The 27,762-nt window shown below is 37.7% G+C and overlaps 1 protein-coding gene across 2 annotated transcripts in view; it reads left to right on the top strand.

Moving 5' to 3' along the window:
• The window catches only part of trappc9 (trafficking protein particle complex subunit 9), a 224,905-nt gene extending 199,192 nt beyond the window's left edge, over nucleotides 1–25,713 (top strand). For both annotated transcript variants that reach the window (XM_056242579.1, XM_056242578.1), the window contains 2 exons: nucleotides 22,558–22,781; nucleotides 25,436–25,713. In XM_056242579.1, the coding sequence (XP_056098554.1) occupies nucleotides 22,558–22,781; nucleotides 25,436–25,612 (401 nt within the window). In that variant the 3' untranslated portion in view covers nucleotides 25,613–25,713. The remainder of the gene's footprint in view (nucleotides 1–22,557; nucleotides 22,782–25,435) is intronic.
• Nucleotides 25,714–27,762: the final 2,049 nt, after the last annotated feature.

Below are 27,762 nucleotides of genomic sequence, written 5' to 3'. Positions count from 1 at the left end.
TCAACCTTTCGGCAGGAGCTAAATTAATGGTACGTCTTAGAAATATTTAGTACATTTCTCCAAAAAATGTCTTTTTGCTCTGTGTTAATAGCTCTTTTGCCTGCATTTTAAGGCATTAGGTGTGCTCTCAGCACGTAGGATGTTTTAAAAGGTACGTGAGCAGCATTATTATGCTGTCTTATGAAATATCTTCTTATGGTGCATCCTTTGCAGAAGGCAATGAGTAAAAAAAAAAAAAAATTCATCCAAAATGGTGCATAAGTTAATACTATACTGAGTTTAAACTGGTTTATAATATATATTTATTTAAAGTGGAAATGAAGCAGTCAGTCAAGTTTACATTATTTAGTAAACTGATTTCCAATACTTGCATCTTGCAATACCACAGCGCGTGACGTCACGGGGTTGGTTGTCTTGCCTGAGGTACATAGATATTTAGTAGAGGACTGACAGGGAAAGTTAAAGACAGAGACATTTAAAGATGGAAACTGGAAAGCCACATCATAAGTCAAAAGGAGGGGCACTACTGTATTGCTCCTGGTTGTAGAAATTATTTTTACAGCGTTAAAGAAAAGGGCAAAAGAGAGCTAAAACGGAGAACGTAACGTTACTGTTACACTGGCTAGCGGCACTGAAAAGGAAGAACCCTTCAATGGGCGCTGATGTCATGCAGTGAATATGCAGTATGAGTATGCAGTGAAATTTTTTTGGAGGAAGATTACATTGAGGAAAATACCTTTGATTCGGCCAATGTTGTCATTCGCCGCACTAACAAACTTAAGCCTGAAGTTGCTCCGTGTGTTTTTAATTTATCTGTCTATAACGCGGGGCGCGCTCTCTACTTACCGCCCAGTACTTGCAAGTTTCCGCACTGCATTCACAAATCACCCCTTATCACACTATTGTTTTCCTCCAACGAAAATGGAACATGACGACACTCTATAGTTATTTATAAATGTGATTCAGCAAACGATTTGTGAAAAGTTGTTTTAATTCATAAATTCACTTTTTTTTTACAGTGAAGAGGAAAACATCATTCCGTCAATGCACTGATTTAAACTGTTTATCAGAGTGAATGAAAGAAAGAAACATCATGTTCTACTAAATAATGAGCCTGCAGCTGATTGTGACATTTATAGTCTTACAGCAAAGGGATTTGTGGTTTTTGATGTCACTTTGAAATATAGAAGTGGCAAATTGACGGCACCTTGCCGTATCGGCTCAAATGCGCGATGACTTATTACGGGCTCAACAGTCCTTTCAAGTTTGTCTTCCTCCATTTGAGAACAATAATGTGTTCAAACTGTAAATAACTGCTTATATTAAGCTGGGCGTACACGGTGCGATTTTTTTTTTTCCCACTCTGAGAAACGTACTATATCTATTTACCTCAGGCAAAACGTTGAAAACAACCAAGCCCGTGACGTCCCGCGCTGTGCTATCGCAAGATGGCGGCGCCCTTGCTCCAACAGCCATAACAAAACATCCCTTTTCTCTTTAAAATGGTTACATTAATCGTGTTTGTTATATATTTTTTTATTAGAGTGAAAATCAGTTTACTAAATAATGTAAACTTCACTGGCTGCTTCATTTCCACTTTAAAGGTATACTATGTAGTTTTTTGGTTCAAAATTAACAAAATTTCAATAAATATCAATACTACTTCCAAAATGTGTTTTGTCATGCCCTCATTCACCACAACAAGCGGGAAAGATTGACATGGAGCAGCTAAATATCCAACCTCCAGAGAATGACCCATAACAGAGGAGAATCTGCTGGCAACAAGAAAACCCGACAGAGCTCGTAATAAAACAAAAATCAACATCGGCTTGGCTTTTCGGAGATGCCGATAAATGAGGGATTTGAAATGTTGTAATAGCAACGCAGAGATGGAGTAGCCTATTTATTACTGAACAAGTGGATATTTTATTGAACAGATAAATTGTCATATGTAGCTCTCTAACAGAGTTGATTGTAAAGCATTATCTATTGTGAAGGGTCACTTCATTATGGTTGTTGTAGCGCTGTGCTGGAATGTATTTTCAAGGAGGTACCGTGTCTATTAATGGGTAAAGCTACAGTGACGTCTTCAGCTCGTCAGCTTGAGATCCTTTCCTTCTAAACTGGTTGTATCTCTTAAGACTAGTAGTGAATGTTTGCGTGCACAGTCACGCAGAGCCGAAGCACAACCAAAACAATGTTCTTCCGCAAAATGCATCCAGTTTTATTTAACCAAAAGTTTGTGTACCTTTAAAATGGACTACCTATTTTTGATTATTTAATAGATAAACTTTTTGAATGCATATTTACAAATAAAATTGTGCAAAAAGTACTCTGAAATTACATGCATTTGGATGTGTCGTTGATTTCTTTCTTTTTTCCCACATTTTCCTGAGTAGCTCCGCCTACAGCAAAATCTCATTGGTCCAAACCGCATCAAATAAGCATATTGCCTGATATTTTGCTTTCATAGGGGACAGAAAAATGACTCACCCTGTCACTTCATGTCTGTTTAGGACACAGTTTAAGTCCCTCAGGTTGGAGATCTGGATGTGTTGTTCGGGACTAGACATTACTTGTTGTGCCAGTGTACTCCTGTTACAATCCTGATAGCATTAAAGGATCTGATATTCTTTCTGAGAGGCGCCCAAATGAGTGTCACCTCTCATTAGCTGTTTGACATGATCTGTTTGTGCTTTCCTAGAGGGGATGGTTTGAGCTTTCTTCTTCATTGCAGCCAAGTTATTATTAGACAGCGTTATTAGCAGATGCTCTCGTCTGCAATTTGTCTGTTCATTAGTCCCGTGACGTCCCTGTAAATGAGCTGAACACGCTAACTACTGATCTAACTGTGCAAAAACACCTGTCTAAACCCCAAACCAACTCGCTTGCATTTGTTTCTCCCCAAGCCTCTTTGGCTTATTGCTTTTGTTTTAGCTTTTATAAAATGCCAATAAAAAACACAGATGTTCAATAAATATATATTTTTAATAATCAAATGGATTTAAGAATTCATCCACCTTAAAATAGTTCATTAGCATTAGGCTAAAAAACGTTAATGTGCGTTCAGGTGTGTGTACATTGGCAATTGTACAGCATGTTCATCCAATCAAATGTTAGAGCCTGAATTATTAATTTTATAAAAAGTATTTAACTTTAATGATGGAGGGGTACCCATTTGTAATCACATTTACTCTGCACTTTAACTTTGAAATTATAAATGAATCTTGACAGCCAAGTCATTATTTTAAAGCTATAAACCTCAAGCCACTTGCTCGGTTTAAGTAATTTCACTTTCCTTTAAATGGAATAGTGATTCCATGTGGTGTGGTGGGGAAGTCAGTCTCTAACAATATTCAGCTCTTCTAATGAAGAATGTTTTCATTAATTTCCGTAATCAGTTGTTGACTGATCAGCTCAGATCCACCTCCAGTTTCCTATTGACTTATGGTGTTGTTCATTAGGCTGAGCTCAGATCAGTTAGTGAGTGGTGATAATTGTGGCTGTATTGTGACAGTAAGGCTGTGATTGGGAGGTTGATTAGACACATGATCGGATGTGTTGTGTTAATGACTGGACCGTGATAGCGCTGAATTCGTAACCGCACACTACTCTTACTATTTCTGCCATACAAAGATGTGGTAAAAGTAGGATACTAGTATTTGGTTAAGAAATCAACATAGGTCATCGCCTCTTGCAGAGTTTGATGACTGGAAGTGTTAAAAATGCTGTGCATGTGTCTGTGTTTTGGATGTGAATGGAGGATGTGCATTATACACTCACCTAAAGGATTATTAGGAACACCTGTTCAATTTCTCATTAATGCAATTATCTAATCAACCAATCACATGGCAGTTGCTTCAACGCATTTAGGGGTGTGGTCCTGGTCAAGACAATCTCCTGAACTCCAAACTGAATGTCAGAATGGGAAAGAAAGGTGATTTGAGCAATTTTGAGCGTGGCATGGTTGTTGGTGCCAGACGGGCCGGTCTGAGTGTTTCACAATCTGCTCAGTTACTGGGATTTTCACGCACAACCATTTCTAGGGTTTACAAAGAATGGTGTGAAAAGGGAAAAACATCCAGTATGCGGCAGTCCTGTGGGCGAAAATGCCTTGTTGATGCTAGAGGTCAGAGGAGAATGGGCCGACTGATTCAAGCTGATAGAAGAGCAACTGTGACTGAAATAACCACTCGTTACAACCGAGGTATGCAGCAAAGCATTTGTGAAGCCACAACACGCACAACCTTGAGGCGGACGGGCTACAACAGCAGAAGACCCCACCGGGTTCTTCTGCTGAGCAAGAGCTCACCAAAATTGGACAGTTGAATTTGCAAGAGCTCACCAAAATGGGACAGTTGAAGACTGGAAAATGTTGCCTGGTCTGATGAGTCTCGATTTCTGTTGAGACATTCAGATGGTAGAGTCAGAATTTGGCGTAAACAGAATGAGAACATGGATCCATCATGCCTTGTTACCACTGTGCAGGCTGGTGGTGGTGGTGTAATGGTGTGTGGGATGTTTTCTTGGCACACTTTAGGCCCCTTAGTGCCAATTGGGCATCGTTTAAATGCCACGGCCTACCTGAGCATTGTTTCTGACCATGTCCCTCCCTTTATGGCCACCATGTACCCATCCTCTGATGGCTACTTCCAGCAGGATAATGCACCATGTCGCAAAGCTCGAATCATTTCAAATTGGTTTGTTGAACATGACAATGAGTTCACTGTACTAAAATGGCCCCCACAGTCACCAGATCTCAACCCAATAGAGCATCTTTGGGATGTGTTGGAACGGGAGCTTTGTGCCCTGGATGTGCATCCCACAAATCTCCATCAACTGCAAGATGCTATCCTATCAATATGGGCCAACATTTCTAAAGAATGCTTTCAGCACCTTGTTGAATCAATGCCACGTAGAATTAAGGCAGTTCTGAAGGTGAAAGGGGGTCAAACACTGTATTAGTATGGTGTTCCTAATAATCCTTTAGGTGAGTGTATAGTACTATTCTGTACTATATATGAAACCCATATATATAGTCTATATATCTGGTCTACATCTCCTATATAGACCAGGAGAGCAAAGGGACAATAAGAACTTTCTGGCTTTAAAGCCCAAAGCATTTAAATAAAGTGGATGCATGTACTGTTGAGAGAAGACCTGCAATCAGTGCATTCGGTGTCTCACTTGTGACTCATACTATATAATGAAGGAAGTAAACACAAGAGTGTGAGTGTGTGTGTATTTTTATATTGTACTTCAGTTCAATGGCTAATAGGGTTTCTTTCATTATTTATTTTTGATCTTTTTAATGGGAAGAAGAGCTGGATCCATGTCACTCTTGAGTTTCTGTGTGCTAAAGCTGAGGTGTTTTTAATATCCTGTCATTTTCACACCAGACATATTTCCAGAGCCGATTGTCTCTTTAATGAAGTACAGTAGTTCAACCCAAAATTAAACATCCGTCATTATTTATTTATCGTTCCAAACCTTTATGACTTTCAGCAGAATCTTTAGACAGCACTTTTTTATAACGACCAGGTCTGCTAAGCTCCAAAAGGACGAAAAAACAACAACATAAAATTAGTCCGTATTTCTTGTATGAGTCATAATTTCATGATTATTTTATGGTGTGTTTGTCCTTTTCAGATTCTTCAAAAATTCTTATTTTGTGTTCAATGACAAAAAAAAATCACAGCATATAAACTTTGATATATATATGTGTGTGTGTGTGCGTGTGTGCGAGAGAGAGAGAGAGAGAGAGAGAGATAGAGAGAGAGAGAGAGAGAGAGAGAGAGAGAGAGAGAGAGAGAGAGAGAGAGAGAGAGAGAGAGAGAGAGAGAGAGAGAGAGAGAGAGAGAGAGAGAGTGATTCCTTTAAGCCTCGTGAACAGAAATGATGGATCATGATCTGCAGTTCCTCAGTTGTTTTAAAGATCTCTATCCCGGCAGTCTTCTGTGTTGTGAAGGACTCGTCCTCGCGGGAGTGAGCGGATTGTTTGTCCGCTTCATGACGTCGCTCTCTGTAGTAGCAAGAGCTGCGCTCTGAGACAGCAGAAAATGATGGATAATGTTGTTGTTGTTGTTTTGACTTTTAGCATCCAAGGACAGCGAAGCCATTTAGGGACTTTATATTTTTAAATTGTCTGAGTGATAGCATAATTTTATGATTTATCATTCTCTACTGCTCGTAAACCGATGTGATGGTTCATATCATGTCGTAAAAGTGTTTGGTTATTTATTTTAACCTATCAAATAGGCTTTCTTGCACCTCTATTTAGGAGTGACCACAATGTCATGAGATGAATTCAGTTGTATTTTCTCTAGATTTTGAGAAGAAACAGCACATACAATATACTGTTAATCAAAGTCTTTACTGCTAGTAATCACGGTAGGCAACGTTGCTGAATATTTAAATATGTTAATATTTATAACATATGTGGTCATATGTTAATATATTGTGACTTCTGAATGAGCCATTTTAACTGTTTAGTTTGAGTAATTGCAGACTCTGTGTTTAGATGGTAGATAAACTCTCTGAACCGCAGGCTGAAACGTCTGTGCTGATGTTTGTGTGTCCTCATTATGTGTCCAATCCTGACAGCTTTACTAAGATAAACTGAAACTCGGAGTTTTCGGACTTCGTGTTTATCATCGAGTTTCAGAGAACTTTCCAGAGAAACATTTATTAAAAAATATTCTTTTTTTAGCTTCTGCCGCAGGTGGGCATGGAAACTGGCCATTGATAAAATGGTGGAAATGTAATTAAGTTTGTTTGGGTTGGATTTTTTGCAACAATTATTTAACTGATTTGAATTATAGAAATTGATATTGTGTTATGTGTATGCCATGTTGAAGAAGTGTGTTTTTAGCCTAGATTTGATCTGACAGAGTGTGTCTGCTTTCCAAACAATGCTAGGAAGACTGTTCCAGAGTTTAGGTGCTAAATAGGAAAAGGACATTTTTAAATGTAATAACCCTCATGTCATCTGAACCGGTATCTGAAGGGTATTTACTCTTGTTTCAGGTAAATATAGTGCTAATGTTTTTATGAAGTTTTCCAGGTTTGGTACATTATTGTGCAGAGAGCTAGACTACAAGTCTGTATTTTCTCAGTAGAGACATCTTTGAACATTTGTCACCATGTTGCACCAATAGGGTCTTTGTGCTAAAGGTGCACTGGGTGTACAGACATCCTTCAGTGTACAAAGCCTTTGTCCAGACAAGTATGTGGTACTGCGGCTGTAACAAACTAGGGACCCATAGAGTTCCCTTCAAATGACTATGCCACTAAGTCAAGTCACCTTTATTTATATGGTGCTTTATACTCTACAGATTGTTTCACAGCAGCTTTACAGTGATAACAGGAAAATGATGCATTTCTACCCCCATTTTGGCAAGGGAGGCATATATGACATACCCAAAATAAAAAGGTTTCTGCTCATATGTCAGTCTGAATAGACACATAACCAACATATATTTAGAAAGCCAACACTTGAGAGTTTACAGTTCATGACTTATTACTCAGACTGTTATTAACGTGGAGATATATAGGCTCAAACATAAAAATAAAAATATGAAGAATATTATATGTATAAAAAAAAATATTATGTGGCTGTGTTGTAGCAACTTAGAAACACATTTAGGCTGAAGCCACAAGTCTGCTCATGCTTCATTTTAAATCGGACGATGTTATATCTAAAACTATGAATTTTATGAAACATTTTCTAAGACCATGTCATGTGTGTTTTTAAAGAAAGGCTAATAAAAACAATTATTGCCCTCTGGAAGCTCCTTTGCAGTCTATATGTCTGGTGTGGCGAACTGCCCCGTTCATGTTTCTATTGTTCTCACTCGACAAACTTTATGGCTTTCCCATCCACATCGATTTGATCCCAATATTCATTTATCCACCTATTATAAATAGTCTTCCTAGAAAACAAAACAAAACATTTTCTTATGAACTTAGATCATTTGTATGTTTTAAGTTGTAGTCTTTTCAGAGTTTTTTTTTTTAGATTATTTTGTAAGTTTTAATTCTTTGTTTGTTTGTTTTTTCAGGTCATTTTTATGTTTATTTTTAGATGCAATTTGTACATTTGCAAATTTCATATGGCATTTTATAAATTACATTTGCATTTTTCATAGGTTTCCATGACATTTGTAAGTCTTAGTTTGTAGTTTCCAGGTAGGAAGAGCTAAACTGGAGCATAATATAATGTGTAAAAACACTGTTTATACACATTAATTCATTAAACCGCTACTAGATTAAAAGAGACTGTGACCGACATGTAAAGTAACCAATCCCAATTTGCTTTTTAATGGAATCTTGTTTCCTTGCAGCTTGCGAAGTGTCTCAAACTAAACTCTTGAGCATGATTCAAAGATTCAATGCCGTCAACCTCACAAACATTAGCAAGCCCAACAACAGTTCTTTCACCATTGTATCCGTTTTATGTTACGGCATTGCGTACATGTACATCTCAAGCCTTTCTTTCTCTAACTGTGTAATCAGTGGAAACTTTTTACCTCATTAAAACACTCTCACATAGTGATAGTGACCAAGGACAGAAGTGATTAGATTGTTTAAATGGGTTGTGTTTACGTGTGTGTGTGTGTGTGTGTGTGTGTGTGTGTGTGTGTGTGTGTGTGTGTGTGTGTGTGTGTGTGTGTGTGTGTGTGTGTGTGTGTGTGTGTGTGTGTGTGTGTGTGTGTGTGTGTGTGTGTGTGTGTGTGTGTGAGCGTGTGTGTGAGCGTGTGTGTGAGGGTGTGTGTGAGCGTGTGAGCGTGTGTGTGTTGGCTGTTGATTCATGGGTCCTGTAGCTTTTTTTTTCTGCACATTAAGTGCTTAGAATGGCACAAACAGTGTTTTAATTTGCATAATTAGGCCAAAACAACGGCAAGATGAAGGAGAGCAACGGAGATTTTCCCAAGTAATGTTTAAGTTGATTGTTTTTGCAATTTAAAAAGAAACACTGCTGTTCTCTTCCACCAACTTTTGCATCCTTGGAAAAAAAGGTGTTCCCACTACTGTGATTTGCATCCCAATGCAATAATTACATGCATTTGCCCGTGTGTACGCATACACGCATGTTAAACAGCCTCCTACATGAAAGCGGCATGCTACAGGCTTTTAATAGTTTGTTCACATTAGTTCCTGCAAGAGTCAAATGCAATACTTTTCCCCACTTGTGTCTTCCCCGCAGCCACTATCTGACTGATAAGAGTGCCTGTGTTTATCTTTCCATTCACTCAGCTTGTGTTGTTACAGAAACGCCCGCCGCTGTCCCTAATACCCCTTTAGGCCAATTACTGTTCATCTTTACTGAACTAACAAATATTTACAGGGGGGCTTTGTGTGGCTCATAGCTCAGCTTGAATGATTCAAAGCTGTCAATATAGAGCATTTTATGAAAGGTATGAATGGTCTTTTGTGTCGTTAGGTTATTCATACTGTCGTTTGCTTTATTTTGCATGGGGAAGTTTGGTACGCTGTGTGTGGTTCTAAGCTTGAGTTCCTCAATGGGAGTTGGGAAGGCAGTACATGCTGTTTCAAAGGTTTGTGGTTTAGTATTTTTTTTAATAGAATGGTTAGAGTCTGTTAACTTCAGGGTCTCCAACAGCGCTAGCTAAAGGTGTCCTAATAAACTCACGGTATGCTCTTAGGCTATTAGCGTGAGGGTTTATATAATATTATACAGAGTCCACATGCTGATTGACTGTAACGGTAGTAAATTCCCTTTTTTGTTTGTTTTCAGACATAGTTTTTAATTTAATATTATTTAATAATTATTTTTTAGACACAATTGTCAGAATTGTGTGATATAAACTTGCAATTCTTAGGAAAAAAGTCAGAATTGTGTGTTTATACCATGCAATTCTGAGGGGGAAAAAAGTCGAAAAAGTTGTGAGATGTAAATTCGCAATTGCGAGAATAAAAGTCAGATTTATGAGATAAAAAGTCACAATTACCTTTTTTTTTTTTATTCAGTGGCGTAAACAAGCTTCCGTACAGATATAATCCAAAACCGATAGTCCTATGTAGGGTATAATCTATACAATTAAATAAAAATAAACTTATACAAATACATTATAAGTTAATAATAAATAATATTTCCAGTTATATCCAACACTCTCTTCTATTCTCTCTTATTCAAAATAATCAGGTCAATAGAGTCACTTGTCATGAATTGAAGTACATTTTCACCCAAAAATGAAAATTCTGTCATAAATGACTCACCCTCATGTTGTTCCAAACCCGTTAGACCTTCGTTCGTCTTCGGAACACAAATTAAGATATTTTTGATGAACTCCGATGGCTCAGCGGGGCTCCATTGACAGCTATTTAATTAACACTTTGAAGGCCCAGAAAGGTAGGAATGACATAGTTAAAATAGTCCATGTGACTACAGTGGTTCAAGTATCTGCTAAATGAACAAAAGTAAGCATTTAGACCTATCAAATTTTGCTTTTAATGTTCAACAATAACTGACTCAGCTGAGTTAAATGTTTACTCTGTTTTAAAAGGAATAAGCAGCCATTTTTATATCCGGATAGTTGGAGTGTGCAGATGGGGTTGGTGTTTGCTAACTGGAGAGATGATGTGTGAAGTTATTACAATCATGAAAATCTTCAGGAGCCGTTTCCCCCCGTCTTCTTAACCTATAATTACCAGGTTAAATTTAAACTCCACAGCAGGTCAAGCCAGGAATCAAATCAAATTATAATCCCTACCGGATAATCAGGGAAGGCCACAGGGAAAGACAGTCTGCATTACTGATGATTGTGTTTGTGTGCGTGTGGGGTCGTTTTAAAAGGTTTTCCCGGCAGCTGTTTTATTCTCTTCTGATCGTAGGTTGTTTAAAACATGCTGAGAAATTGAAACTCCTAATTAGTTTCCTTTTGTACCTGATAAAGAAGGAGGGATTTATGCCCCATTCACAAGACCCAAGATTACGAAGTCTCGCCAGGTAGACGTTGCCCTCTAATCCTGGCGGATAAAATGATTTTTTCTCTTTTTTTATGGTTCTCATCAAAGGGGTGTTTTTTTGTTTGTTTTTTCTGTGAAACTATTTTCTTTTCTTGTTTCACTTTCTGATGGATTCAACCAAGATTTAGAAGCTTGTCTACCGTTTTCAATGATTCAGGTGTTTATTTTGTCCTTCAAAACAGAATTAACACACTGTACTCTTTAGATTTTCTCAGAGACTTCCCGTGTGGATATTAGATATCTGCATTTGTCAAGGGTTTCTCTCTTAATTTTGTTTATGTTGGCATATATGGAGGTATTTTTACTTAACCACTTGAGATTTTCACGTTTCTATAAATCATAAATGTTGATGAACTGAAAGAAGGTCTGTTTGTCCATCTATGTTGAAGTTTGTGAATGATACTATAAGATAAATGTCAGTCTTTTTTTAAATGATGCCTTGTGGAAGCAAATGAAGCCAGGAGGAAATGCAACAGCTTAATTTTTATCCTGGTGGATAAAATGTTTTTTTTTATGGTTCTCATCAAAGGGATGTTTTGTTCTGTGAAACTGGTCTCTTTTCTTGTCTCACTCTCAGATGGATTGAACCAAGATTTAGAATCTCGTTCCCAGGTGTTTATTTCATCCTTCAAAACAGGAATGACTTACACTTTAGATTTTCTTGTATGTTCATGTGTGGATTATAAATATTGGCATTTTTTGAGGGTCGTGGCTCTGCTTTGTTCTACAGTCGAAGGTGTTTCATAGCCTGGTTCATTTCTCTATTTTATCTGGTTCGTGTAGGCACATTTTTACTAGGAACCACCTGAGATTTTCATATTTCTGTTAATCAGAAGTGATTTCTGCTGTAATTTATTAACAAAACATGCCTTTTTCTCTGAAAATGCCTTTTAATGATGGTTGTTTTCCAAACGCAGCCTTGAATTCTCTCTTAGACTGATAATAGCAAAAATGTTGATGAACTGAAAGAATGCAGTAAAGCTTGCGGAGCTGTTGTCCATCTATCATGAAATTTGTAAATGCTGCTATAAGCTAATTTTCCTTTTGAAATATTGGCTTGTAAAAGCAAACGAACCAATGAGAAAATGCAACATTGTAACTTTTTTTTATGGCTCTCATCAAAAGGATGTTTTATTGTGTGAAACTATAGTTTCTTGTCTCACTTTTGATTGGATTCAAACTCAGTTTAGAAGCTTGTTGACAATTTCCCATGATTCCCAAGTGTCTTTTTTGTTCTTCACACTTTAGATTTCTTGGACGCTTCCCGTGTGGATATTGGATGTCAGCATTCTTCGAAGATTGTGTCTCTGCATTGTTGTGCATATATTTGCAGCCAAAGGTGTTGGCGTAATTGATCAGGTTGCCGAGGCCAGTTAGTAGTCGATGCTACCCCCATACCTACATCCTCCCACATGAAATGCTTAATCAATTCTTCACCAGGAAAACCGGATTATGAGGACAAACCTTTGTGTGCAAGAGCTCCCGGTGGAGACCCGGCCTTCGGCACCTAGATCCAATTGAGCTCTGTTCAAATGGTAGATCATTGATTGACTGGGGATCTGAAGACCTATTTGGTGTAGGTTATGTCTTGTTCTGTTAAATACGTTGTCCTTGTGGCAGCTCCAGTCAACCTTTCTGTTTATTCCAAGCTGGTCTATGATACTAGTTGATTGGCTGGCACTCATTGGCGCTCAAGTTGTGGCACACTTTTTGAGCCAATCACCAGAGATATAAATGCCATGTGACTAATCACTAATCTGAAGATCTTGGGTTATTTGGTCATTTTTTCATTTTAATATTCTCTATAAATGTTGTGTGCGTAGTCTTAAATTGTGTGCTAGGTCTCCATAAAAGTAGCATTCTGTAGCATTGCAGTATTTAAATATTTTATACATTTATTTGCATGACATCACCCTCTTGTACAATTTTTATTCTTGTGCCACGTAGGGTATAAATATTTGCTCAGACAATGATTCGATATTTATCTTTAATAAAAAAAATTAAAAAGCAATGCATCTAATTGATCTGAAATAATGCAATGCAGCATTCAACCTAAAATTCAGTCACATATCCATTGCAGAGCTCTTAAAAAATCATTTCTACACTATTTCTATATGCATCCAATCTTATTTAACCCCATGGCAGAATGAGAGAGTTATAGAAAGACTGCCGCATTTACGACTCTCATTGCTCTGCAATTAAATCTCACTTCTGTGGTTCCACCCTCTAATGTTGGTGTATTGCTGACAGAATGCAAACTGCTAGAGCCAATGACACCACAGTCATTACAGCTTGATTTCTGCATTTAAGAGCAATCATTTGTGCAAACATAAACCTAAAGCTTAGAGTTAAAAAGACATTGTGCTGTTCTTTTAGAGTAGTAACCTGCACTTCAAAATATTTCATCTCTATCAGGGGCAACCACTTTTAAAAACGTCCCCCCACTTTTAGAAATGATTCCGAGTCTGGTTCGTTTCGCTCTTCATTTGGTTCATGTAGGCTAATATGGCTGCAGTTTTTACTTGGATCCACTCAAGATTTTCAGACTTCGATTTTTATAAACAAATATGCCCTTTTCTCTTAAAATGGCTGTTGTTTTTCCAGACGCAGTCTGAAATCCCACTCAAACTGATAATAGCAATATTGATGAACAAAAAGAAGGCCAGTAAAAGCCTGCAGGGCTGTCGTCCATCTGTCTTGAAATTCGTAGATGCTGATTTGAGCTCAATTTTAGTCTGTTTTGAAATAATGGCTTGTGAAAGCGAACGAACCAAGAAGAGAACGCAACATTGTGACATTTTAACTTCTTCAGAAGAACACAAATAAGCTACAGGTCTGAAAATTACCTAAATTTAGCAAATAGTCAGTGTATTTAAGAGTGCGGTTTTGCTTAGTTGCAGCACCGTTTAAAAATAGTACCTGTCCATATGAAGTGGCAACTGAAGGACCAGGCAGAAGCATCTCTGCCGAGTGGTAGTGTTGGCAACACACAAGCAGTAAGTGGCAATTCATCTTTGGCTAGTGCTGATTTGACGTCTGCCCCGTGGAGGATTTTGCCAGTTGGTGTGTGAGAAAGTCTGGGTTAAGTGCAAACCATATAAATTGGATAAAGCCTTTATCACATTTATTGACATTTACATTTATGCACTTGACACGTTCAATGTGGCGCTCAAAGTAACAGAAAATCGCCTGAAATAGTTCATGACATTTATTTATTTAAAACTATTTTTGGTTCAAATATAATAGGTCATGTCCTGGTTCTTAAACCAAGTCAGAAGAACCAACACTGTCCTTTATTCCCTCTCAAAAGATTTGCAGTGGCGTGTCAAAGATTCCCAGCATCAGCTTCAAAGGAGGACGATGAACAAATCATTTAGTGCAGTGAATCTAGTTTAGATGAATCATTTCTAAGGCCGAATGAAATCTCCAGTAGACACGGACCTCCTGCGGAGAATGTTTCATATCCAATCCAGACTTCCCTTTCTCTTTTTATGCGCTGCTTTGCTCATTTGACAGCTCTGTAGAGCAGTTTCATGGCGTCACCTTGCCAAGCGCCGATTTCCTTCTGTCATTGATCAGCTCAGTGGGTTGTGTTCGTCAAAGTGCCCATATTTTCACAGCTGGTCTGACACCAAAACCTGTGTTTGCATTTCAGGAATAACTGATTATCGATAAGCGTCTGTCAGGTTAGCTGAGCATTGAAAGTGATTCACAACTGAGCTTTCAGAGTCTCTGTGGGTATTTCTTATCATCCAGACCAAATTCGGCCGAAAAGAAGTCGCTGTTTGGATTTAAATAGGCAAATACTTAAGAGCCTTGGATCATTATTTCAGTGATTATTATGTTTCTAGCATGTGATATGTTTGGCAACAGCTCCTCTAAACCTAATTGATGAAGTGTGTAGCTTTTCATTTCTTAAATAATCATGTAGGAAGACACATCATGCCCATGTTCTTTGAAAGTCTTTAGGATGTGCTGTAGGAGACTTTACAGAGTACAAGATTTGACCAAAAATGTATGCACCTCTTGATGGAAATAACATCACAACATTTATTTCCATCAAGAGGTGTATCATTTTTTGATCAAGATCTTGTATTGAACAATGCAAGAGTCCCGCACTCTGTAAAGTCTCCCTCCAAACCATTCTTTCACAATTTGAGGATTAACCTACATGGTTATTTAATAAATTAAAAGCTACACACTCCATCAATTAGGGTTAGAAGAACTGTTGCCAAACATATAGCATGCTAGAAATATAATAATCACTGCAATAATGATCCAATCATAGACTCTTAAGCATTTGCCTATTTAAATCCCAACAGATACCGTGAGACTTGGCAAAATGTTCCCGAAATAAATCATTCATAATGTATATATTTGCTTAGAGAATAGTCTGTTGTTTGTGTTCGATTGTTCTACTCAGTGAAGCTTTGAATTATTTGTTTGCAAAGGGCCTGGAGCTTCTTTATCATCTGATGCAAGGAGAAGCTTCACTGCCTCTATGAATTTCTGTTACCTTGCTGATTGTGAATATCCAGCCAGATCAGGCCGGAGCCGAGGGAAGAATGTGGCAGGATGATCCCAGTACAGGAAATCTGCCATAGAAGAACGTAATTAAAGCCGGATGTAAACTGGAGTGAATTGATGTAATTCAGTGTCATCCAATACAGAAAGTTGTGGTTTTAATCAGACTCTGTGAAGAAAGAGGCATCGCCAGCCGGAGGCTCTCAGCCAAGTGTGATGCCAGTCTGTGCGGCTCTTTATTTCATAGCCAGCGTAAACGTGACAGTCCAGAAATGTAATAGATTGTGCTGTTCTCTAAAACACTAAAACAAAAGTGCTTGATCAGGTGTAAGACTCGGGATTGAGCTGGCACAGGATGTCCTGTATTGTGTTTTCAGGTAAAAAGAAGATCTTTAAATTTAAGAAGTTTTAAGACATTTCAAACTTTTTGTAAAACTGCTATTTTACATTTCAAATTTGGACAAAGCTTTTCTCCATATCTAGTCTATATGCAAAGTCTGATATGTTGGCGTTTCTATGTTGGATATCTCAATAATATGCTTCAAGTAATTGTATTTGTTCATTCAGTAATTTGGTCCTTCACATTAAACATAGAATCGCATTTTCTGCATTTCTCAATTCAGCACACGTGTAGAGGCTTTAAAGTCGGCGTGAAAGAAAATGCGGTTATTATTCAGTACACATGCATGCATGAAAGAAAACACCAACTGCATTTATTCATTTAGTAATTTAGATTGTCATCGCCTGCATTTCTCAATGCAGCACATGAATAAATGCATTAAATTCAGCGTGCATATATGTGCACAAAAGAAAAGATCAATCGCATTTCAACATACAAATACTTTCTAAATTGCAATCTTTATTTTCTTGCACATTTAGCCTATATACATACTAAATTGAGATCTTGGCCTTTCTTTCTTACACGTATATATGTAATGAATTGTCATTCATTTTCCCCGTGCATGAAAGAAAAAGGCATTTGCAAATCAGTACACATTTGCATGCATGAAAGAAAAGGCCAGTCGCAATTCACAAGCATGTTTTTTTTCTAACCATCTGTGATGGTTAGAATTTAGAATGTCAAAATGACCTGAATTATTATAATCCGAATTTTATTCTGACCTGTTCACATCCTCAGACTCGCATATGAGCCGCAATTCAGTGGGGATTTTCAAACTTTATGTTAAATTTAAGTGCTAAAGAAATCTGTTACGCCGTTTCGGGCTGAATTAATTGGAGAATTTTGTGAAGATGAAGAATAAGAAGTCTGAGGGATTTCAATAGAGTGCCACTTTGTAATTAATTGATCTTACATAAGCATTCACATTTGAAGCGCTGGATGATTCAGCCGTGACGGTGAGAGATATCCCTCTTGTTCTTTCAGCGTTGAGTAATAGTGGAGGTCCACCAGGCTGAACTGTGTTTGAAGGACGTTGCTCTCTAGCTTTGCAATTGAGAATGAAACGGATTGAATGGGACTTTTGTGTCCCTCAGACCTGAGTGATTCCCACTATATTTCTTACAGCGTCGAGTATAGTGCACTTGAAAGCATGTGCCCTGATCTTGAAGAAGACAAGACAGATGTTTCCTTTAGGCTTGCGGAACGAAACTCTTGAGTAGGTACGGCATTGGTTTTATTGTAGTGGTCTGAAAGCACCAGACACCTTCATGTTTGCCAACGGATGGCTATCGCTGAGCGAGTGTCAGCGCTAATGTGGAAAAAATGAGATGAGAAGATAAACTCCTCAGGTCACCCGCCTGCTGATTCTGGGATTTTATATAGATTTCCAAGTAAAATTTATGCTGCTACATGATGGCAGTCCACCTAAGTATAACTCAGCTTAATAATTCATCTAAATTACCACATGGTTAAACATTTACAAGGAGGGCTGTTAATAGATCGCTGACATTCATGTCCTAGAATCCTGGAAAGCTCAGGACCAAGTTTATCGAAACCTTTGGGTAGAAACCCTTCTCATTTGGTTAATATGAGGTTGTTCTAAACCATTTGCATGGCCAATGTACTTGTTGATGCTAAATGTTTTAGATGTTGTTGTTTTTTGTGTGCAAATTATATGATGATTTTTAAGGTTGTCATTTTATATAAAATTATATATTTATTATTGCTGCCAATCGATTAATCGCGATTAATTGCATCTAACATAAAAGTTCATATATATATATATATATATATATACCTATACACACACACACACACAAACACACACACACACACGCATATATATATATATATATATATATAGAGAGAGAGATATATAGATGGTGTATATATACAGTATATACACAAACTTCTTTGTTGGATGTGATTAATTGAAATTAATCGATTTGACAGCATTATTTATATAGTATATAATGATTTTTATAGTTATTTTTCAGGGAATTATTTTGTTTATCTCACACAACGTTTGTATGGAAGCTTGTTGTTGTAAAAAAAAAGACATTTAATAATTTTGACTTTTTATGTCACATTTCTTACTTACATTTCTGACTATTTTCTCCAAAACCGTGAGACATAAACTCACAATTTCAAGTTATAAAGTCAAAATTGTGATTGCAATTCTGTCGTTTTAAGTCTCAGAATTGCAAGATAAAAAGTCGCATTTACCTTCTTTTTTTTAATTCTGTGGCAGAAAAAAGCTGCCATACTTTTGGTACCTGTAGCCCAGAGTTTTCCAAAAGAAAAGAATAGAACTAGAGTCAAATAAGCATTTATGTACTGTGAGGCTTTCTTTATAAATCTCAATTTTCACTTTCTTTAAAATGTTAATAAAATAAACATAGCTTTGTCCATAAAGAGTTTTGCCAGAATAATGATGTAGTTTACAGTGTATTCATTATGTATTCATTATCTTTATTGTGCATGATAATCCCTAACAATGTTTATTTTCCAATATAGACACTTCAATAAATGTTTTTAATCCTTTCAAAAATGTCAACCAGCCAAATAGCAGCTATTAAAAGACTTTTTAAACAAAACGCTAAAGTTTTAAGTGATAAATAATGAGAATATATATTTTGTGAATAAGCCTGATGATGTTGCTATGGTAACCTCCTCAAATGGGTGTAACTTGTGTGTGCCAGCTTTTGTTTTGGCACTCTAGGTGTTCAGGGCTTTGATATCAGGTTAGACCCTCTTCTCATGCAGGGCTACTCTGAACTCCAGGAATCAGTTTGCTCACATGGCTTTGCTGAGTCGGACAGTTTTCCCAGCTTTCTGCTGCCCGGCACTTTTCGCGGACAGACCTGGTTGCCATGGCAACCTATTCCTTTTTTGTGTGCTGTGACATCGTGGTCACCCCGACAACCGCTCTAGAGCGACAGTCACCACAACAATGCTGACGTGGACAAACCTGAGAAAGAGAGAGAGAGAGAGAGAGAGAGAGAGAGAGAGAGAGAGAGAGAGAGAGAGAGAGAGAGAGAGAGAGAGAGAGAGAGAGATCACCAGAATAAAGCTGTAAATGATGAAATGTGTTGTTGTGTTTAATGGCAGGAGCTTTAATGCACAAAGGTGAATCATTTTGACTTGGGTGAGTATGTAACCACCTAGCAACCACCCAGAACACCCTAGTAACCACTTAGCAACACACTATCATTATGGTGGTGCATTTTGCACAGGTAAACACTACTCCTGTTTTCTTCAGAAATGTAGTTTTCATATAGAGTTTTCTGTGCATGTCTGATTGATTCTTCTTCTCTCTCTTTGTTCTGTTCATCATTATGGAGGAATATCTCCAGCCGTCCACAGCTGATCTACCTATCATTTGCACATCTCCTAGCAACAGCTCTTAAAAAACTAAATATAACACTTGGCAAGGTGTCGCACCAGCGACGTGTGTGTGTGTGTGTGAGTGTGTGAGTGAGTGAGTGAGTGAGTGAGTGAGTGAGTGTGTGTGTGTGTGTGTGTGTGTGAGTGAGTGAGTGAGTGAGTGAGTGAGTGAGTGTGTGGTGTGTGTGTGTGTGTGTGTGTGTGTGTGTGTGTGTGTGTGTGTGTGTGTGTGTGTGTGTGTGTGTGTGTGTGTGTGTGTGTGTGTGTGTGTGTGTGTGTGTGTGTGTGTGTGTGTGTGTGTGAGTGAGTGAGTGAGTGAGTGAGTGAGTGAGTGAGTGAGTGAGTGAGTGAGTGAGTGAGTGAGTGAGTGAGTGAGTGAGTGAGTGAGCGAGCGAGCGAGCGAGTGAGTGGCGTGCGAGCAAGCGAGATTGAGTGTGTGTGTATGTGTGTGTGGGGGGGTCAAATGAAATGGAGGACTATTATTTGTAAAGTGGATCAAGTGAAAATATGCAAAAATTTCAGAAAAGTGGAGACTGATCTCGTATTGTCTACAAACTGAACGAAACACACACACACACACACACACACAGTGAGCGTCTCTGGTTACTCTTGAAATAGCACAACAGAATCGACTTGACGTGTTCAGAATACAAGATTGAGTGTTTAGAGGGAGGTACAACTATATGATTCATATTTTGGATGGTTTTGGTGGATTCTCTCTTTTCTGAGTCTTATTAAAGCAACAAAAGAAATAACAAAACTTGAGATTTTTGCATTGATCCTTAAAGGTTGCATTCGCAATATTTGACTTCTGCAATGTGATGCATAGACTAAGGCCAGTGAAGAAGACAAGACTGTGAGACATAGATAATGGCACACAGTGGATAAAGTCCCATAATGTTCATAACTTAATTTATTTTTTTTTATTTTTTTTGTCTGCTGAATTTTTTTTTTGTAAAGATGTTTCTTTGGCTGGAAAATCAGTGTGTTAAGCAACAGTATGATCCATTATACATGTATTTCTATCCCTCACAGCCTCGTTTTCATTCCTGTCAAAAGTTTATATGGCGCTACCCTGACCACATTTCTTACTTACATTTCTGACTATTTTCTCCAAAACCGTGAGACCCTGACTAATGTCTATTTCAGAGTAAAACAGAATATTCACTCAGGAGACAAAAAAAATTAAGACTGAGAGAAATGACTTCAGGAATTGATTGGATCATATAAAGAGTCTCTGTTTTAGAGGGGTTTGGAGTTGTTGAAAAATGTGATTGTTACCCAGACTAACTTTTTTTCTTCTTTGAAATAATGTGTACTGATAGACACAAAATATAAATATCATAAATAATGATGTTTATAATAAAAATGAATAAAAACATAGCCTGTTTTCCCAATCCAGTTCAGTCACAGTGCATGAACTCAAGTCCTTTATGAATATGGTTTCATACATCACATTAGCTGACTCCTCAGTGACTGCATGTTTGATAAACCGGAGTCGTCGTCACGAATCTCGATTAAAACAGCTTGTGTTTAGACGTCGCCAGTGGCATTGTTCTGTTCCAAAAAAGCTCTCTTGTTCTGGTGAAATGCTATTTCGGGAGGTAAAATAACATTTGGATGAAGCTCTGGTTTGCCGAGTGAAAAACTTCTAAAGTCTTACATCAGTCTGGAGGGACCATGAATATTTGATGATGCAAAGCAAAACATTTGAGCTTCGCTTATAAAAAAAAAAGCTTGACATTTGGCTTGACGGTTGTGATAGTGACTGTTAAGTCATCATTACCCAAACAGACGTCCCGTACCTGCCGCCTCTCGGTCCTCGGAGACATCCACAGCTGTCCTGGCTGTCAGTGAGAGATTGTGTATCTGCGTGTGCGGGACGCTGCGGTGGTTATCACTGACAGAGCCCTGCAGGGACCGCATCTCCCAGCATGCCTCTCTCCGGGGACTGCATCTCCCAGCATGCCTCTTGTGTGACAGCTCTGAAGAGAGGCTGAACTCGTCCTGATGGAGAACCACAGCTGAGAGCACGAGATTCTACATGAGCTTTCTTCACAATCAGACCCAACCTTTTATCTGTATTATTTCCTTCCTCTTCTTTATTTTCAGTGAGCGTTCGTTCATGCTCTGCTCACAGGTCAGCGCTGTTGCATCATGACTTCTTATCTGTGCAGCTAGAGAAACAGAACCACCATTGATGATCTGCTGAAAGTCTATAGAAAGTGTTTGTGGAAATTCTATCATCATTTAATCACCCACATGCCATTCAAACCTGTATGATTGTGTCTTCCGGAAAGGAGATTTGTGCTTTTTCATGCAATAAAAGAGAGCTACAAAAAGGAGAAGTGTCAAATTACGTTCAAATAAGAGTCAGTAAGATTGTTTACTGTTTCTGAAAGGCGTCTCGCCAAGACTGCATTTACTCGATCAGCAATACAGTAATATTGTGAAATATTATCACAATTTCTGTATTTTAAAATGACATTTATTCCTGTGATCAAAGCTGAATTTTCAGCATCATTACTCCAGTCTTCAGTGTCACATGATCCTTCAGAAATCATTCTAATATGATGATTTGCTGCTCAAGAAACATTTCTGATTATTATCAGTGTTGAAAACTGTTGTGCTGCTTCATATTTTGGGGGAAAACGTGATTTCAGAAACGTTGGAAATAGAAATAATTGATAACATTGTAAATGGCTTTACTTTCAATTTAATGCACATTGCTGAATATAAGTATTAATATCTTTTTAAAAAACTTTAGTGTATATATATTTATATACCGGTAGTTAATTGGTTTATTTCTACTCGTTATTACTTTTTTTTTTCATTTCATATCTTTTCACAGTTGTGTTGTACATTTAGGAAAGTTTCAGGATTTCTTCTTGTGCTCATTCGCATCCAAAAAAAATAGCCAATATATTTCTCCTGAAATGATGCTTCATTTTTCGGAATCATACTGTAATCACAAAAGCCAAACTTTATATTAAAGAGATGTTTCACATGTGATGGTATTGGTTTTTCAGTACCTGTGTGCTCACTGTCTTTTAGATGCTGCTAGTTTTTTTTTACACTATGTTGCACATTTCAAGATGTTACAGTGAAAATCTCATTCACTGTAATAAGAGATCAGGTTCATATTTTTTTTTTTTTTTTTTAAATCACAGTGTGTAATGAGTGTCCTGTGTATATTTGCATTTGTTGGCAAAGGTTGCATTAGATGAAAGATTCTCTCTCTCTCTCTCTCCCTCCAGATGTTGTGGTAAACGGTAAGCCGTGTGACTGTGACGTGATGGCCGACTGCAGGGTCGGAGACGCTGTGCCGTTAGAGGTGAAACTGACCAACCGCAGCAAGAGCGCCGTCGGACCGTTCTCTCTGACCGTCGTCCCCTTCCAAGACTACCAGAATGGAGTCCAAAACTACGAGCTGCAGGACGCCGTCACTTTCATCGGCTCCAACACCTTCTACATCGGCACGGTGAGCCAGTGACGCACACAGAAAAACACACCGCAGCAGGACGCTGCTTTCACATCTGCTTGGTCTTTAGTCGTATTTTCTAGATAAGAGTAATAGTAAAGTCATCAAAAAGTTTGGGAATTATGGAATTTTGTAAAATTATTATTATTATTATCATATACTAAAAATAAAATACCACTTATAATGAAATACTAATAATACTACACATATATATATATAGTTGTTGCAGAGTAACACCTCTAGCAACCTTTGTGAATTCACAGTTCTGTAGGCGGACAATTATGGACAGTGATTCCGGTAAGAGAATCAGGCGCGGGAGAAGTATATCTTCATCAAACTTCTCTTTAATAACACTTGTCAGGCAGTAAGTGACATCCATTTACAGTCTCAGGATTGTAGGTAAAGTTATATGATGTAATCATGTTGTGTTGTGGTCTGTAGAATATATAAATAAAGGAATACAGTATGAATATAATATCTCTGTACACAATTTACCTCACAAGGTATCAATAACTGGCTAAATAGTCATCACCAAATTAATACTCAACTGTCAGATAACAAATAAACATAATATAATAAACTTCAAATAAACAGTATGACGCAGCATATAATAACAACGTGAGATTAGCGTCTCTCCGCGATCGTCATTTGCATATCGCGATCGTCATTCACTTAACATCTGACATTCACAATGACAAATACAAAGTGTTGACTAAACAATATTCACATAATTACTCACGTTTGTTGGAACAGCTGGAACTGGCTATGGGCTATATGCACGCATAAGTTCCGCGTTTGGTGCAAGGATGCTCTTGCGTTTCCGGTTGGGGAGATTTAAAGCGGAGGAAAACCGAGGAAAACGGTATTATGCCAGAGTCTTCAAAATTTACTGTCCCCTCGTCTTTGAAACGAAACTTTAATACGTTTAGATGTAATTTTATATATAGTTAGGTTTATTTAATATAATAAACACAGAAGCATAAACAAAATGAGGAGTGTCTGTTTTGTCTGTTTTTGTGACTAACGTTTCTTTAGTATAGCAATAGAGTATAAAAACCAATATAAATTCTCGGTATAGCATTGGACTCTACGATCGGCAGAAGTAATCCAGCATCCTTAGACCTTCACCGGAAATACCGCCGTGCATAGAGCCCATTGCATCAGTCTGCTGGAAGTAGCAACTATTATATAAGTCCGTCAGAAACCGCTGGCTGTTTACCGTTCCGGGACGGACTTTCTGACAATAGTTATATGATTTATTTATATGTATTTAATTAATTTGTTTGTTTGTACAAAATAATTACAAGCATTAAATTATAAACCTTTAGATGAAAATGTTTTTAAGATCATGAGAAGCATAAATTCAGTCAACTTATATTTATATAATTTTTAGATATCAAAATTGTAATATTTCTTTGTAAGTAAAGCTACTACTGTTACCACCATCACTACTACTAATAGTAGTAAATAAATTATTATAATTCTTATTTATTATAACAAATAAATAGTTGTTATTATTATAGTATTAGTCCAGTTTGCAACTAAACCTAAAGTGCATGGAAAATCCCAACTAAAATAACAAACAGTCAGGATGAGTGCGGTGCAGACTGGCTTCCTTTTCACTCTGTTCATCCAGTTAAAGATGAGTTTGGTTCTTTGTGTTCACACTTGGCATGTTCGGTTCAATTAAAACAAACCCTGGTGCGATTGCTCTGAACGCTGCCATCTGAACTCTGCCGTTCATATTTCAGTGGAAGCACACCAGAGCGGACCAAGACCCAGCTTATCAGCAACCAGGTTGTGAATAGGTTCTGTATCTTTAGGTTCGGTGTAAAAAATGCCAATGTGAACGCTATGCGGATCAGAACTAAAGGTTTTTTTTTTAGTCCGGACCAAACGAACCAAGGGAACCGAAATCAAGTGTGAATGCACCCTTAAAATCACAGTTTGGTACGTTTAACTCTTTCCCCGCCATTGATGGAACTTTCCTATACTGTTATACTGTAGGGGGCGCTATGACACATCTTCTGAAAGAGTACTGAATCTCATGATCAAAACACAGGCGAAGAAGAAGCAGAAACAAGCGATATTGTATGTAATCATGTAAAATAGTGCGAGCATCAACATTAAACAGCATATAAATTAAAACTGCCTAGTGTTACTGAATGAAATGTCGACCCAGGACGAGCTGTAGGACTGTGAAGCATTAGTGGTGTTAAAGAACTCGATCTCCATTTGTGTTTTGATCATCGTTCTGAATCTGATCCAGATGTAGTCTTTGACAAAAATGAGATTTTCTCATTTTTTTACTCAAAATGTTGCTTTTTTATAAAACTTACCCACATTCAAGTGTTGATAAAAAAAGAATGCATGAAGCTAGAATAAAACAGGTTTCTGTTAAAATCAGGGGTCTGTTCTTCCTTCTGAACTGCATGTTCAGATATTCATACAACGAAATATTCTTTTGGCCATGATGAAACTTTTGTGAAAATGGTCAAAACTTTTGGCGGTTGCTGGCCACTTTTTTCTTTAAACGCTGGCGGGGAAAGAGTTAAAAAGGACAGACTGACTTTGCTTCTGTATGACCCTCAGAGGAAGCAGAGGTTTGTGGTACTGTTGTTGGCAGTGATGCAGGTGTGTGTTCTCATCCTCAGGTGAACCCCAAGGAGAACTCGGTGTGTGTGGGAGCCCTGCTCTTCTTATACACCGGTGATTTCTATCTGAACATCAAGTTTCAAGACGACAGCACGAGCCGAGACCTGCCGCCCGCCTGGTTCTGTCTGCCCAGCGTCCACATCAAAGCCCAGGAGCCAATCGAAGCAGCCGCCTGAACTGGTGAACTCTGACCTTTGACCTGACGGACTCAGTAGGCTTCTGAAATGTGCTGTTATCTAAAGCACCACTGAGCTCTAGATGTTTATTGAGTCTAGAACAAGTGTATAAAGAAGCTTTTAGAGCTTGGAGATTCGATTTCAATTTCAGTTCATGCCAAATCCTCCACTTTCCAATCAGTTTGACGGTTCTGAACCCATCATGCTCATTCAGCTCTTTAGAGATAGGCAGAATGGATGAAGAACATTTTCAGCTAACCACTAAGTGAAACCATCAAAGGAGATCTCACAGTTTGTTCCTGAATCGTTCTCTTTAAGTGATCGTGACTGCAGAGAGATGTCAAATGCGCTGGATTGCTCAACAACGTCATGTTTTCAATGCAGGAGTCTGATGCAAACATCTCCAGCTCATATTTCAACTCGTATAACAAGAAATTATATTTAGTTGAAGCCTATTTTTAAGAACTTTTGTTTTGCCTAACGAATGACAATTAAGCACATTTTTGTCTAGTCTCATTACTGTAATGTGTTCGCTCGGGCATTTTATTTATTAGTTTGTATTACTCTAAATCATAAATGGTGAATAATTAAAATGCTTTAAATATACATACACATAATTAGATTTTTTGAATTATGGTAATGATAGTTGGAGGGGAAATGTTCATAATTGTCATAAAAATATTGTCACAGTTTCAAAAACTCTTAATGGGTAAAACAGGTTTCTCTTTTTCTTTATGCAAACAAGTATAATTTAGTATCTATTTCCTTCTTTCGATTTTTGTCTGCAATATGAGCTGGACATGTTCTCAGCAGGGTTCACATTAATAGTGCATGTAAATATGAGTTATGTCTGTCACGGTATTTTCATGTATGAATCTATACAGCTGTAAGGACATTTGGATTTTGGAGTTTTTCTTGGGTTGATCATGATGCATAAATATTTTTTGTGACCCACGGCTTTGATTCACGTTAAGTAACTATGAAATTGGTTTCTTTAATGTGTTTGCTGATCGATCTGATGTCTATTAAGCTGACGATTTTAATCAATCTAAGGATACGATGTACTAAAAACATAGAAAAGATTTTTCCTTCACTTTTTTTCACGTAGAGACGACAAAGTTGTCAAAACGATTCCCGTTCACACGGATCCGTGAAAACGACTAAAAGCGCTGTATTATTCATGCCAGGCCAGTAGTTGGCGATGTCACTTTCGAAAGAAACTCTACTCGCCAATAGACTGGACACATAATACGCATTTTTGTCTCCATGGTTTACATGGTTTGCACTTTGAAGTTTGCGTTTTTAGGCCCCCAAAATGCTCTTGTCGTGTCAATGAATGGCCAAAACGCATGAAGGGTTTTCAGTTTTTAGTTAAAACGGTGTTGTGTAAACGGCACCTAAGATTCTAAGCTAAAGATTTGATATGTTGATCTCACTCTTCATTGCAATTATACTAATTAGATAAAATATAGATTAAATGTTGATGAAAAAATCTAAAATATAGTGGTTTGAAGAATTGTTCAGTACTTCAGAATTAATGTCTTCTACTGTATGTGTTTCAAAAACCTATAAAATGCAAAAAAGACCCAGACTTAAGATTGAACTTGAGCACAGGATATGAATATGTTAAACCAAAAGCGCATTTCACCTCATAATGTTAGAGCAACGGAGGTGATTTTCCTGAGGCGAGCGTTTTAGCAACCGATGATTGGCAGAAATGTGTTATTAATGCGTTTATTGTGGTGTGGTCCAGCGATGATAATGCAAGAGGCGGTTGAGATGCTCTACATTATGTGCTATAATCGTAAGTGATGCAGATGCAGTAATTTAATTAGCTTTAAACGTCCACTTAGGGATTCCTCTGCTGAGATGTTTCAAAATCCATCCGAACAAATTGTCTCTAAATCACAGAATCATTCATTGAAAGGTTTAGATTATTATATCAGATTATATATATTACAGTTACTGAATGAGAGAAACTATCACATATATATATACATATATACACACACACATAAATGACATGCTTTTTTGGGGTGGCACATAATGGGTCAAACACTAGTAAATTGACGAGTGCAAACCTTAGAAAAGCATTCATTTAAATACTCTCCTCCCATAACTTTTGCGTCTGAAAGGGAAACTCCTACAAA

This window comes from Rhinichthys klamathensis, unplaced genomic scaffold (assembly GCF_029890125.1).
Source record: "Rhinichthys klamathensis goyatoka isolate OS25496 unplaced genomic scaffold, OSU_Roscu_1.1 h1tg000731l_1, whole genome shotgun sequence".
In the NCBI taxonomy this organism is placed as follows: domain Eukaryota; kingdom Metazoa; phylum Chordata; class Actinopteri; order Cypriniformes; family Leuciscidae; genus Rhinichthys; species Rhinichthys klamathensis.
This window is presented reverse-complemented; position numbering and strand designations above follow the sequence as displayed.